We start from the raw sequence: 15,573 nt of genomic DNA on the forward strand, positions 1-15,573 counted from the left end.
TAACCGGCTAATTAATCTAAATTAATTGATCAATTGGCCTTTATTTAATTTTATTAATTTTAAAGAATATAACATTTTAAAAGATTATCAAGCGGTCTAAAATTATTACATAATTTATTTTATGATTATATTTATGTTATGAGGCTTAGCATAGATAAAATATTTTTATGAGATTACTTTTTTATTATCAATTATGGACTTGAAATTCCAGTTATGACCTCTTGTTGTTCAGAAAAGGGACAAATTACATTTTTAGAATTTGATTAGCCAAAAGGCAAAGCATTTAAGGAAATATATAGAACTTGAAAAGAGCATATAAGGTGGGACAAAAGGATATTAAGAAGGCCAACCCTCTCATTGAACAGTGAAGGAGAACAAGGTCAGTCATGAGGGCCCTAGAGGGAAACAAAGGTGACAAAGATGGGAGCTTTTACGAGAAACTTGTGTCCTAACAAGGCACCAGTGTTTCACCAAAAAAAAAAAACAAGGCACCAGTGAAGCTATGAGCTGTAAGAGCAAGTGAAAAATTATAAACAAATCGGGAATAAGAAGATATGAAACATAGTGGATTGCGAGGATGGGATTTGTCCCTGTTCTAATTCCCGTACGTAGGATATGCTAAAAAATGAACTAGTAGTAGTCCTAGCAATGCTTGAGCTTGCCAAGAGACACCCAGCACTGCAACGTCCAATCCTATAACTTGTGCCTGATTGACACAAATCCTTTGGAATTTTGTTGCATCATTTTTGTGTTTAATGCTCTTATTCTCCTAGAGTATATCACATAACTAGGAATGTGATTCCTCTTACAAAGTGTTAGGAAAAGAAATCCCCTCTTGATTAATAAATTTATCTACCCCATTATACTACCAAGATAGTACTGATTGTGATGCTACATGTTTTGCTACAATTATAATACCTCCTCCCGCTTAGCTTCTCTTTTTAGTGCTGACTGTGATGCTACATGTTTTGCTACAATTATAAATTTAATTTTTTTTTATTATAAATCAACACATATCAAAACTATCTCTTGAATCTTTTATTAAAAAAAAAACTATAATTTATATTTTTTTTAAATTTATTTTCCCTTTTCAAACTACAACCACCAAACAGAAGATGAAAAAAGTCTATAAATTAAAGTCAAAATTAACATGTTATCTCTTCACATGCGTAGCCGGAATTGGTGTCTAGTCTCTAGTGATTGTCTCTTAATTCATCATTGATAAATTAGTGTAACAGTATTGAAAAGATTCCACTATGATAAAGACTAAATTACTATTAGCTGGCTAGTGTGATCTCAAATGTTTCATTGAAGGGCCCATTGATAATGGCTATCCAGCTGCTTCTTTGTGTAAGTTAGTCTATGACTTCATATCAGAGAGTATTTATTAGTTAGAAATGGATAAAAATCTTGTATATAATTAGCAACCACAACATAAATTATCATGAAGCAGAATCTTGATCCGATTATTCTGCTGAATGATCAATTAATGGAAGATTAAAGGAATATTTCCACATGAGATTTCAAGCCAAAAGCATGCCTTGTTTGAAAGATTACTCAAATGATCAAATCATGTACATACATATATATCTATATTTGACATATGCAGGTCAGGGTCAGAAGGAGAACAAACCCTCAAAGATCTGACACTCAGTTCAGTCTAAGATCAAAAACATGATAAAGTTCTGACACTCAGTTCAGTCTAAGATCAAAAACATGATAAAGTTTAGATTGAAAACAAAACTAAAACCAAGAAAAAGAAAAAGAAACCCTCTTCCTAGCTGGAATTCTGAGGATTCAAGAACCCATTGAAGTTGGCACATTCAAACAAGGCCTTAGCAGTCATCTCCCTTTCGAACCTCCAAATGTAATTCAAGCCCACCAAAAGTTCTGTAATGGCGGCTTCAGTCTTCTCTTTATTTGCAAAAAACAATGTTTGCAAAAGAAACACATTGGTTTTTGGCACTAAATTTTGTTGCTCAAAGCTCCTTTCACTTTGCCACTTGATCATATTATGTGCTAATGGTGATAACCACCCCAATATCCTCCCCAAAGCATCCCTCCATTCTTCTGCGAGAACTGGATCACTAGCCGAAAACCCTACTCCTTTCAGTCTAGCCCTTAGTAAAGACCTTATACTATTTGGTAACATCGCGTAAAGGTCATCTCTTGCATCAATACCAACAAGTTGTGGTGACTTTATCATCTTCTCCAGTATTATAATCAAATTTGCATAGTGTAGGGCTAAAGCTGCCGCACCCAGAGTATTTGCCGGTGGATTTAGAAGCTTTGAATTCGTCTCGAAAAACCCAGTACTGAAATCTTTATTTCCTTCAAGTTTTGAGATCTTCAATGGCCCTGACACAAAGTTACAAGTTGTAGGGTTTTCGGTTGGATGCACTGTTGCAGAAGCTGAGAGACAGCGAGGCAGGGAAGTTGGATAGCCATGTGCTATGCCAAAAACCAGCTTGATCCGTGCTAAGATAGTGAAAATGGACTTAGCAAGAATCAGAACAACAGTATCAAAGCTTCTATTCCAAAGAGATCTGTCTTTTAGATACTTCACCTCCTGTCTCTGCCAGAATATCTTTTGTTGAAGATCCAAAACTTTTTGTTCTTTTGTTGTTCCTTCAAGTTCACCACACTGTAAAGCTTTCCTTAATCCATTCTCCAATACAGAAAGCTCCTCTATCTCTTTATACAGCGTCGCCGTGACGGTCACGTACCTGTCCAACTTCTTGGTTTTAGCTTCCATGTCTTTCCAACTCAAGACCCAACAATTAGTATCATGCCCCAAGTTGGCAAACTCATCGAACAAATGTTCGAAACCACGCAAACTTGTGTCCCCACACCTCTTGCTCAACCTCGAAACAGATTTAGCGACGAGTCTAAGGTTCTCAACCATTTCTGCACACGCGAGGCCGAGAAGGAATGATTCATCATTGGAGACTATCTTGTGTACTCCGTCAAGAGAGACGGACTCGTTTCGCACCCGAATTATGTTCTTGTCGGAAAGAGATTGCCAAAGATGGAAAAGCTTTGACATAAGACCTGCAATTTCCGAAGCTAATACTCCAACTGAAGATTTCTTTGATGGTTTTGGGATTGGAGTGGAGGTTATGACTGAATCAAAACTATGAGATATTACTGTTTTTACCTTTATTAGCCAGGTTTCAAGAGCCATATTGTGGATCAATATTTTTCTATGTATAGCACAGGAAGTAGCAAAAGGCTAGATATGTATAGCTAGCTAAGGATTAATGGCAAGTTGGTGTGTGAAAAAGAAGAAGAAAAATGAGAAGTGGGGATTTGAGAGAGGAAGCAAAAGATAATGGGAGAGGAGATAACGGAAGAATGGGAGCTGGAGATCAGAGTGGGAGCTGGGGATCAAAGATAAGGATTATAAAAGAGGAGAGCATGGAGGTTATATTGTATTGTAAAGGAATGTGTGTGGCTTGTGGATTTGAGAGCATTACAAATAGCAAGCAAATTGTGTGATAAGAGAACAAAAATAAAAAAATAAAAAATAAAACTACACACACAGAGGTGATAAAATTAATTTTTTATTTTTTATCAAAAAGATTAAAGAGATAATAAAAATTGCAGCATCCTAATGCAAGCACAATGAATGGTTATATATATATATATATATATATTATTGAAATGTATTTTGTCTTTCATGAGTTTGAGCTTCAAGAGGAAGAGGATTTTGAAGCGAGTGGAGTATTGGGTTATGCCCCCCTCCCCTCTTCTTTTCTTGGGTTTTATAAATAATAATGATATAATAAACAATCTTATTCTCCTAGTAGATTAAAAAAAGAGAGAGACAAGATTTGGTGTGTGCTAAGAAGCACTTTTTCTCCTAAGATGCTACTTTCTTTCCTTCTTTCTTTTTCGAAATAGGGGTGAGGGCCATATCATCATTGGTTTTTTCCTTTTGAACTTTTATGAGGTCATCTTTCTTGGTAATTACTATGTTTGTTCCATATGAATTATTCATTGATTCTCCAGTTAAATCCTTTTGAAACAATATGAAAAAGAAAAGGAGAAATTCTAGTGATCTCACGATACGGCATCATTATATTGTTTTCAAAGATGGTGTTTGATTAATGTTAAATGATAAAAGATGATAAAAGATATAAAAATATATTACTGAAGTAAAATATATTTAATTTTGAAATAACAATGATAAAAGATGAAATACACAACAGATATAAAAATATATTAATGAAGTAAAATATATTTAATTTTGAAATAATTTTGAAGTGAATTAATTCCTGTATTTTAAAATATAAAGTTTATGAAGATATATTTTTTTATTACCAGATTTAATATTTTTACTAAAATTTTTATTGGTATTTATACTAGCAGTTCGTCAGTACATATATTATCAATGAACTCACAAGCATATATCAATGAATACATTCCGTTAATATACCCGTATGTAATAAACAACTTCTACAATGCCATTGAAAAATAAATATAAATAACCTATATAATTTAGATGTGATTAAGAAGTATGTATGTTTTCTGTATACAATAATAGTCATTCTCTTACCAGTTATAGGTTTATAACAAGAATGTTCATATGTTTTGTATTTGGTCAACTCTATATTTTTAAAGTAGTACAACATGTATAAGTTTAGACACATGTTAATTTTCTAGTATTTTAGAAGGGTTTCACCCTAAACTTAGCATTATAGAAGTTTTATTTCAGCATGTTCTTTTCCGGTAAAATGTTTTTTGCTCATTTGATAATTTTATCATAATTGATCTCACACAACCCATGATCTAATTTGATGTTGAACACCTGTGCAACAATTAATAATTTATCATGGTTTATGCAACTATTTTATAATAGTTCATTAGAATTTTTTAACATATCAAAAAACCTTCTTGTGTTGTCATTAGGTTTTTCATCTACAGTTGAATATTGACTAACTTGACTTTGATTCATTCTCATCATATTCATAATCATATCATTATAAGAATTATTATTGTCATTTACAACTCTATGCACGTTACTAAAACTAAAAATTGACCTAATTATCCTTTCTACTATGATATCACGAGGAACATATGATTTTTTATATGCATACCAATATATGTATTTTTTTCATGAATTGTTTTTGTAGAATATGCATCGGAATTATTTTTATAGAACATACATCGTTACAACATCTAGATCGAGAAATATATGTATTTTTTTCATGAATTGTTTTTGTAGAATATGCATCGTTACAACATCTAGATCGAGAAACCTTTTTTATTTTTACATCTCTTATAAGGACATCTAATACCCCCTCCACTAATATTTCTCGAATTAGATAGTGTGTAAATAATAAAATCTTGAACCCCATTACAATAATTCATCTTCCGCAACTCTTGGGGTGAATCTTTATACAATTATAAACAATCATCCATTATATGAATTAAATCTATATAAAATAATGATGACAACATATATTAATTAATTAAATTAACTATTTAACTTACAAGAATATTGATTTAGCTTAAACTTATTCAATCTATTTTAATAATACTCTTAATTCATTATCAATTATCTATATAAATTTAAATTTCTACATGTTTATCAAAAATTTCAACTTGGCAATAATATTGATAAAATATAAAATGAACTCATTAAATAAGCCATTGTTTATTTCATCACAAAACATCTAAGTTAAAAATTTGATATAAATTTTATCAATTTACAAACAAATATAATTTTATAAAATTTAAAAAAAACTCTAATATGAAAAATCATAAATCTATACAACAAATTTGTATGAGAAAAAACTATAAAACAAGAAAACACCTAAACTAAAAACATATGTTACCTAAAAAGATGCAAAAAAAAAAAATCAACATTTTAAAATTGAATCCAAATAAAAAAAATGATGGATTTGATTATTTAAAATGACTAATTCTCAATAAAAATTAAATCAGAACATGAATGTTAATAAATTAAGTGTTATCATGACCAATTTTGTCATGGGAGATTAAATTGTGTAGAAACTGGAGGGGGAGAAGGGTGACTGTTTGTTGAAGAAAAGAATACATAAAAAAGAAGAAGAAATAAAAAAGAGGGAGAGAAAGGTTCATTACCAAGTTATAAATTAAATATCATTGATGGAATTATTTTTTCAGCAACTCTTTTAATTATTTTATTGATAAAAATATCATGTTATTATATAATTTAATTTTTTAAATCTCACTATAATATCTTATGTTATTCTCTCAGCATATATTAAGATAATTTTTTTATTAGTATTTACCAATTGATATATAAATAAAAAAAAAATTATTGATAAAAGTCGCCACAATATATCAATAAAAATTTTTATTAATATTTTCATTTATATTTTTCTTTATCTTCAATGTTTTTATCTTTGTATTCCCAGTATTTACCGATTGATATATAGATAAAAAAATTTATCGATAAAAGTCGCCACAGTATATCAATAATTTTTTTTTATTAATATTTTCATTTATATCTGTCCTTATCTTCAATGTTTTTATCTTTGTATTCCAAAACAATAAGTGAGGGCTAAGAAAGCAAATAACACTAATAATTATGCGAGCTAAAAAGGGAAATTGTTAGGAAAAAACTATTTGAATTGATTGTTTATGTACTTGACACAGACAAATACCAAATAACCACTGATGCTGATGGTAGCACTAATAATCTTCCAATAAGATCGTATATCTTCGATTAGATTGTAACATCATATCAATTAGATCCTTATCTTCTTCTTCACAACAAAAAAGTTGTTGAATTTCTTTTTTCATTTTATGAGGTGAGAAATTTCTTGGAGAAAAGTTTAGTGCAAATCCCTCAAAAAAAAAAAGAAAAAAGATAGCAGATTCAACGAAATATATATATGAGATATCACAATTACTACTTGTTTCATCAATTTTGCAAATGTTCGGATTTTTTTAACTTCATGGTATTTTTTTTTGGATGATATAAATGAGTTTAATTCTCATATTATTATCTCCGTGGACTTACAATTAATTCAAGAAGGTCACAGAAAATATTTTTTCGTTATAAATATATAAATTCCGAATTTTCCATCTGATACTTGATAAAGGAGAAGCTTTATTCTGGCTCAGAAAATGTGCTTAAAATATCAGGAATATTGTTTTAAGAAGGAAAAAAAAACCTTGAAAAAAGCATTAATTCCGTCTCCAACCTTGAATAAATAGATATATGTTGACTTCTTTTGTATCAAAGTGGGAGTGGATGGTGGCATCCTTCGATCACAAAATGAAAAGAAAGCCGTGGATCATAAATTGATCTGCCTTCACAACATCGTGGAGTTTTAAGGTCTCAATGAATGAATATAATTTAGTGCAATTTGGTCTAAATTGATGAAGCACAATATCTTGCAATGCATCCAGCCACGCACACGCACACCTGACCATTAGCATTGGCAATCTTTTCTTATAGTTGTCGAGATGTATTATTAAAAAAAGTGCTGTTAAAGAAATGACAATTGAGAAAAATTTACAATAGAAGAAGATAAAAAACATGCATGCATATAATGTAAGAAAATTCTTCAAATTCATTTTGTCATCTACTTGTACATAAAGACTGCATATATATACATATAAAAATTATATATATATATATATATATATCGATCCTTGTAAGAAGGGTGATTAGCTAATTCAAATTCTTAGAAAAAACAAAATTCTGAAACCAAGACTGGTGGAATGTGCATCGAGATAAATTAGCTGCTCATAGTACACATTCCTTTATAATTATGTAATGTAGTAGGAATTAATGTGCATCTCCACTGAACAAATTGATGATTCTAATATAGTAAAAAAATAGTGTAAAATAGTAAAATTACTGGGTTGATCAGATGACCACTTGACAAGTTGAATAAAAATCTCAACAATCACTATAGACCTTGCATTCATCACATTTGGGAAAATTAATGCCTTGAGTGGTTATGCTTTAATTCTGAATAGCAATTAGGGTTGACTAGTGGACACATGAGGTTGAGATTATTCAAGATACAATGATATTATGAAGTTACTATATATATATATATGCTAGTGTCTACTAGTTTATTGGTAAAAAAATGTATCAGAATTTTTTTTAAAAAAAAAATTAGAGACAATAGGGAAGAACATAACATATATTTATTTATTTTTTATTATAAAATATAAAAATGCACTCTAAAACAATCTCAATTATACAACAATAATCAAATACAACGTGTGAGTTGTGCAAGTACGAATTTAATTAGAAAAACCCAAATACACATTCACATCACATGGTGAGTGCTGTTCTGGGGGTAACAAAAAGAAATTCTCAAAGGGGGAGGGAGAGGGTGGCGCTTTGACATTTCTAAAATTAATTGGAGTGAGAGTTGCGCATCACTTGGTATTCAAAAGTTGTCTTTTAATTACCTTTGCCTTTCTAGCTTTTGCCTAGCAATGGAAGGGCAATGAACGATAAGCTTGTTTGCTTGTCGGGGCATGAACAGGCAGCCATGTCTGGATAAACGTGCTTCTAAACTAATTGAGTGTGGTAACTATCACTCTCTTTCTCTCTGCCTCTTCTTAATTTCACTCGTTTTGTTTATTCTTATCCTTTCTGTAGTCACAAACCTTGACTGATATTCTCCAGCATGTCCTCTGCTAAGCATGTCGTTCTATATAAACACAGATGGGATTTGTATTATAAGTATATATGGTCAATTATATTCTTATTTTGGCCTAGTTTTGCTAGCTCTTTTGTCTGTTTTTATTTATTCTAATGTTTGATCAACGAGTCAAACTTCGACCACTGAGCAAATCAACTCCTCTCCCCTCAAATTATGAGAAATAAAAAATAAGATAAACATATGAATTTACCCAGATAATTTTACAATAATTTCAAAATGCTTGTGCACGTAGCACTTATATATCAGCTTCCACTGATTAAGTGAATAGAGATTTTGATATGCTCGAGGGCACCGGGATCGACTTGCCGTAGCTGAATATGTTTGAAGAAGATCGAGTAATGCTTGTTCCAACGCTGGAGAGCTCGTCAAGGATTTTTGGCTGAAGAAGCCTCTAGCGTTCTACTGGGTGTGCACATGCTCTCATGCGCGCGGGCATTTGTCACACAATGAATGGCTATATGTGTGCCAAAGCATAGAGATCCAACGATTTAGTTGATTACTTGAGGAGTCCTTTCGTTTTTCTAAATGGGATTTTGCTCTCATCGATCCATTTCTAGTCAAAAGGTTGGATCAGTCATGAATAAAGAAAGGTGTGCTAGAGTGAGATTTTGATAAAAGAATAAAGAAGGCAGCTTGCCATGTCTTTTTCTCTTCGTACAATGTACCACTACTTGATTTGCAAACCCTATGAAGATTCCGATGGCTGGATTCTTTACCATGCAGATATAGACAAATTAATGGTATATATTTACTCGTAAAATTAACTAGTTTTTTGACTTTCTGCCAACCATTTGGCTGAAGTATTCTTTGCCATATTTACAGATAGACAATTGAAGGTATATTAATTTACGGGTGTATTGGATTAAATAAGGTGCTAATTCAGCTGGATGAGATTTTTTTCTCTTTTTTTTGTGTCTTTTTTTTTCTTTTAATGTTGTAAGGATGGATAGTTACAACTTAAACATCATGTATCAGTTTAAATATTAATATATTGAAATTAATTGTATTTCTTAGATTTGATCAAAGAGATATTTTTAAAGAGAGTAAATGATTTAAGGCAATTTTATTTCCCACACAAGGACTTAACGTAATGCTTGAAATTATTATCCTTTAACCTTTACCATTAGAGCAATAATCTCTCAAATTGTGGCTGTTGAATATTGGATTTGATTGAGAATACTAAGAGCCGACTAAACAGGACAAGATGGTACCATATATAGATAGAAAGTTGCAGGATTAATTGTGTTTGATTGCCTTTTAAAAGTTTAAAATATTTTTTAATCTATGCTTAAACTTCAATTTTATTTAATTAAAAAAAATAAGATTTTGGCCTTCCCATAATTTTGACTATCGTATGGCCAATTATTATCATTATTATTATTCAATATATTAATGATGTTTCAAAATGGCTTCTCAACTTGTAAAATTCTTTATATTTTTTGTTTGTGTAGAGGTAACAAAAATTTGAATACGGATTGAAATATTGGTAGAAAAGCGGCTCTTTATTGTAATTTAGGCATGCATTTATTCTTATAATGTCAAAATTCTTTATATTTTTTGTTTATGTAGAGGTAACAAAAATTTGAATACGAATTGAAATATTGGTAGAAAAGCGGCTTTTTATTGCAATTTAGGCATGCATTTATTCTTATAATGTAGTGTGTTTTTTAAAAAATATTTTTTATTTAGAAATGTATTATATTTATTTTTTAAAATTTTTAATTTTTTATATCAGTATGTTAAAATTATTTAAAATTATTTAAAAGACATTAATTTTATGCATTTTAAAAAATATATATTAAAAAAAAACTTCTACCTCACTTTAATAATAGTACAATCCACAAGTGAAGTTGCCTCCTTCTGCACAATAAATACGAGAAAAATGAAAAGAGGGAGCAATCTTTTAACGAATAATATCTTATGTGGATGTTAAAGGCTAAATGATTCATGTCATAAAGTGTATTCTAATCAAATAAAACATGGGTGAAAAGCCGACAAAACCATTTTTGATGGCAAATGCAATTTTGATCAAACCATCCATGAAGAACTGGAACCATCTCTTCAAAAATTGTGAAAAAAAATATTTCCCTATATATAGTTATTGCTTGGACTCGGTAAACGAACGACCGTAACCATAATGGTTCTAGCTTAATGACCATCGCATGAACACTTGTAATCATAAAGTTCAAATTAATATTTGTTTCTATCTCCTAAATTATCGAAAAGAAGTCAATTATATATATATTTGACTTCAAATTTTGAAGCTAAAACGCTAATTACAAGCTATGATGAACTGTTGCAATAAGACGAGTACTCTTTAAAATGCATGCATGGATTAAACTATGGCATAAACAAATCGCCAATAATTGCTTTAAAAAAAATGGCAATCAAGTGACCTAGTCCATGCGGATCAAGCTGACTCCACACATGGCTAACATGAGTGCACGCTGGCTCCCTCTCTTGCTGCCACGCTGCCCAGCAATCGCCTAAAGAAGAAATGATGAGTGAGGTTTTGATGGCCAGAAACCAAACAAGGAGAGTGATGCAAGAATCCATATAATGGTTTGTGATGCAATCATCCACGTAAAATGTTAAGTGATGATGGCCACTAGCTGATCATAACACAGTCTTAATTCCACTTTCATCTTGTAATGTTAGACCTGGACCATTGATACCGATGCGGTGATGAAGAAAGTTCTTGGACGAGTCATGATCATGATGAAATACATATGGTTGATAGCATGAGCTGAGGTTTATTAATTATGGACAGTGTCCAAATATCATTTTGAGCCATAATTTTGCAGTCAATGCTCTTGGTGAATTGTTTACCATGCTACCATTCAAGCCAAGTTTTTAAACGTAATAGATTAACTCGGGACAAGTTTTAAATCATTAATCAGGTGGGTTGATTCAAATATATCCAGGAAAAATAAAAATAATATCATTTAAAAAAAATTCAACTAGTTATGATCAGTTTGTCTAAATTAACTGGATTGAAGATCAATTCAGATTTTTCATCAAATCATATCATATGTCAGTTCTTTTTCTATGAAGTTTTAGGTAGATAGGTCATTTATTTTCAGATTTTGCAAAGTTCTCAAGAAGATTTCTTATCCAACTTCCTTTCAATTCAAACCTTAGATTAGATTGATAACAAAGTGTTCAAACTTTAGAGGATTGAAACTCTTGATGAGTTCTATCTTGAGGTCATGATCAATTGAGATTTAGGAAACATAATTAGCTCTAAACCCCCTTGTATCCAAAGAGATACTAAGGGCTGCAACCTTTTCCTGCACGAAAGAGTTTCGGTGGTGCATGCTATCGAAGATATTTGACTTTTGGATATCACCTTTTTATCTTTCTATGGACGGCTAAATTATAACTTTGACTTCATTCTTCATAAACAAACAAACAAATAAATGTGTGTGTATTTATTTGAAAAAGAAAACGAAAAAGAAAAAAAAGAGGTTCTTCTCCACACGAGGTTAACAAGGAAACGAGATGGCAAGAACACTTTCAGTCTTGCTTCGGGAAACCTCACTCATATATTGAATATTGTTTAAAACCAATATGTAATAATTATGAAAAAGAAAAATTGAATCCGTAACACCTTTAAAACATAATTAATTATTTGATAAATAAAATAAAATTGAGGGATTTCGTGTACTAATTATAGGAAGAGAAAGGAGAAACATTATAGATAAAATGAATCAAATCACGTTTGATTAGGAGTATAGGGATTGTTTTTCAAACTTTAAAGTAAAGGATCTGGTTTGATAAAATTCACAAAATAGAGGGACCCTGTAATGATTTTTAACCTAAGGTCTCGATACATATTTCATTATTAATGTGAAAACCATCAACCATATCACACAAGTAATAATGTGCAACCCACGACAACACCCTTTTCTTTTAACTTGTATGAATTGTCGCTTTGCTTGATTTCGAAAGGCATGGAAGGAAAAACATCCGTTTGCATGTGGCTGCTTTCGCCTGTAAACATTGACCATTCCCCTTCTATCAAGCAAAAGAAATAAAATCTAAGAAGAAAAGGGCATGAAATTAAGCTAGCTAGCTTGTGTCTATTTAGCAAGACGGTGCAGTAGGGGCCGCGCGGTACTTGTGTTTCACCAGCGAAAAAACTAAAAACAATGTTTTTATCGTGATGCATGCAACCTGCAATGCAGTACTGCGTTGCCCAACAGTGCTTCGGCTAGCTATATAACTTTGAGTGTGTGTGGGACTTGACCTACCACACTTTCAGAAATGGAGAATCCGATGGAGTCACGGCTTAAAACTGGAACTCTTCAAGACAACATAGAGCCTCCAAACCGACTTGATTCATTTCACCATGCTTGCATGCCCACCATGGCCTGTGTAGTTGGTCCCATATGAAAGACTTTCGATCAAAGGCAGTAGAAGGAAAAAAACGAGAGGCTCTCTTCTTTTTGGTTCAAGAGAAGTAGCAAGCGTGATGGGGACCTCCAAGTAAGTGGCATTACTAAGATCCCACTAGCTATAAGTGCTTTTAGAAATCCAGACCTCCCTTGAAATAGTGATTTTTTAAAATATATTTCTTGTAATATGATGAGCTAATTAAAGAAATGAAATAAATGGGTGTGTTGAGCGTGAGAGGGAGACATGGTATGGTCTCTCATTCATCACAAATGGAGGGGTGATGTTCCACTTTTGATAGACATTCCTCGAAGAAAACGGTCCCAAGATAAAAAAAAACCCTAAAATACTAGAGAAAACATCTCATATATGTAGATCATGATGATGATGCTGCTCTCCAAATAACCCTTTGCACTATTGATGAACTATCCTCACGTGTGTAATCATCATTGTACGTACATGGTAGACCAAATATTTTTATCATATCCACGTGCATTTGGGCCAGGCCCACTACAGAATTCGCAATTTCTTGGCCCTTTTGTTTTTCCGAGAGAAATTACAAGGGGTAAAGTAAAGAAAAAGAAGGGGGTAAACTCCAAATCTCCCAAATCCCAAGAGAAAGTAAAAGGGGGTTAAATTTTTACAGTGGGGGAGAAATCATGAGGCTAAAATGTGGGGTAGATCTTGAATTGTGGAGGAGAGTAATGGCATGCACGATAGTTGATTTGACATAATAAAAGGTGGGGAATGTCCCTTTTCTATGCCAAATTTACTATTTACTAACTTCAGCTAGAAAATGGAGCCATTGATTTAAGGGCAGGGAGTTTTTTTGTTTTTTTAGGTGTTTTCTTATGGTCCTGAAGTACCAATATTAAAAATAAAAAATTTAAAAATAATATTGTTTTAATTTTTTTTAATTAAAATTATTTTTAAAAAACATATTATATCGTATTGTCAAATAGTGTATGGTTAATTACGAGGTACACCTCAAAGGGCCTTAAACTAGCTAAAATAAAAGAGACTATTTGGTTTGTTTTTGGTTTCTATTTTATAGTAGCATTTGGTTACTATTTCATAATATAAAAATAATATAAAAGAAAAAAACAGAATATCCATGTTATTTATATTTTAAAAATATATAAAATTATTTGAAAAACAGATAAAAAGTTTTTCAAACCAGCACCAAATCTTATAAATAGGCTATTGAACCACAAAGATTAAATTATTTTTTAGTTGAATCGTTTACATGAATGGAACATATCTGGTAGCCCATCTTTTCACTGGCTTGAGTTACAACCGACCCACTTCTCTCCACCAACACAAAGTCTCGTCGGGTCAAAAGCAAATAAATACTCGCTGGACAGAAGTCTCTACATCATGTGTGCCTATACATGTACACATTCTTTGTGCTCTAATATTTTTTAAGAATATATATATATTTGTAGGCTTTTTTAGCATACTTTTGTAGTTTAAAAAATTAAAATGCAAATAAAAAATTTTATGTAGTGTATATAATTAAATGAATCGACAACTATAAATGTTTATATAAAAAAAATTAATTAAGGATAACTAAAAGTAAAATAAAAAAATCAAGAGATAAATATAAATAGATATTTAATCTCACAAGACATAATATTTATCAAATTATATCTTCAAAATTTATTTATTAAAATAAGTTTTTTATTCAATCATACAATAATAAAAAAGATATATATATTAAATTAATTGAACACGATAGAAGGGAAAAAAAATATCATACAAAGTGATAATAAAAAAGACATATATATTAAATTAATTGAACACAATAGAAGGGAAAAAAAATATCATACAAAGTTGTATATATTATAAATATTATCTAAAATAAATATTGTTGATTTTTAAAAATAAAATTCATCAATAAAAAAGATTAAAAAAATAAATGAATAAAGAAATATTTTCAAAAATTAAACAAACAAAATAATTTAAAAATAAATTATTCAAAAAATAGTAAATAAGAAAAAAGAATTTCACAAATGAGTGATATTAAATTAAACATAAATTTAAAAAATTATTTTTAAAAAATATCACTTAAAAAAATAAAAGAAAGAAATATCTCAAATATTATAGTTTAATTTATCAAATATATAATCTCTGGATTATAAACTCGGTCAAGTTAAATTAAATAATTTTTTTCTCTTAAATTTATACTTAAAATATATAGCCTAGGTGTGCAGACCATTGCAAGGAAAATTGCAAGGAAAGGTCGAGACGCATAGATAGATCTTTAAGCTCGTGCCTGCATGCCTAAGTTTTATTTGCTCTATTTTTTGATAAAAAAAATTTACACATGATATATCATCTACGAACCAAGATTCCAGCCATCATTGAAATGGCTGAAAAAACAGGACAACGCTTTTTTTACTATAAAACCTTAATTTTTAAGTCATTCCAAAAAAAAATCTCAAATACCTTTAAAACACCTATAAATCAACTTATTAACCCAAAAACTCCAAAATAG

At 30.7% G+C, this 15,573-nt stretch overlaps 1 protein-coding gene across 1 annotated transcript; it reads right to left on the minus strand.

Annotated features, from left to right (window-relative positions):
* Positions 1-1,520: 1,520 nt before the first annotated feature.
* On the minus strand, positions 1,521-3,464 carry LOC105137590 (uncharacterized). Its single transcript, XM_011043381.1, has one exon. The coding sequence runs from the start codon at positions 3,182-3,184 to the stop codon at positions 1,778-1,780; it is 1,407 nt and encodes a 468-aa protein (XP_011041683.1). The 5' UTR covers positions 3,185-3,464; the 3' UTR covers positions 1,521-1,777.
* Between the last annotated feature and the right edge of the window lie 12,109 nt (positions 3,465-15,573).

The sequence above is a fragment of the Populus euphratica genome, unplaced genomic scaffold (assembly GCF_000495115.2).
Source record: "Populus euphratica unplaced genomic scaffold, PopEup_1.0 scaffold149.1, whole genome shotgun sequence".
Classification (NCBI taxonomy): Eukaryota; Viridiplantae; Streptophyta; class Magnoliopsida; order Malpighiales; family Salicaceae; genus Populus; species Populus euphratica.

Coding starts and splice junctions, on each gene's coding strand:
- LOC105137590 (XM_011043381.1), bottom strand. CDS start 3,184: ATGGCTCTTGAAACCTGGCTAATAAAGGTAAAAACAGTAATATCTCAT.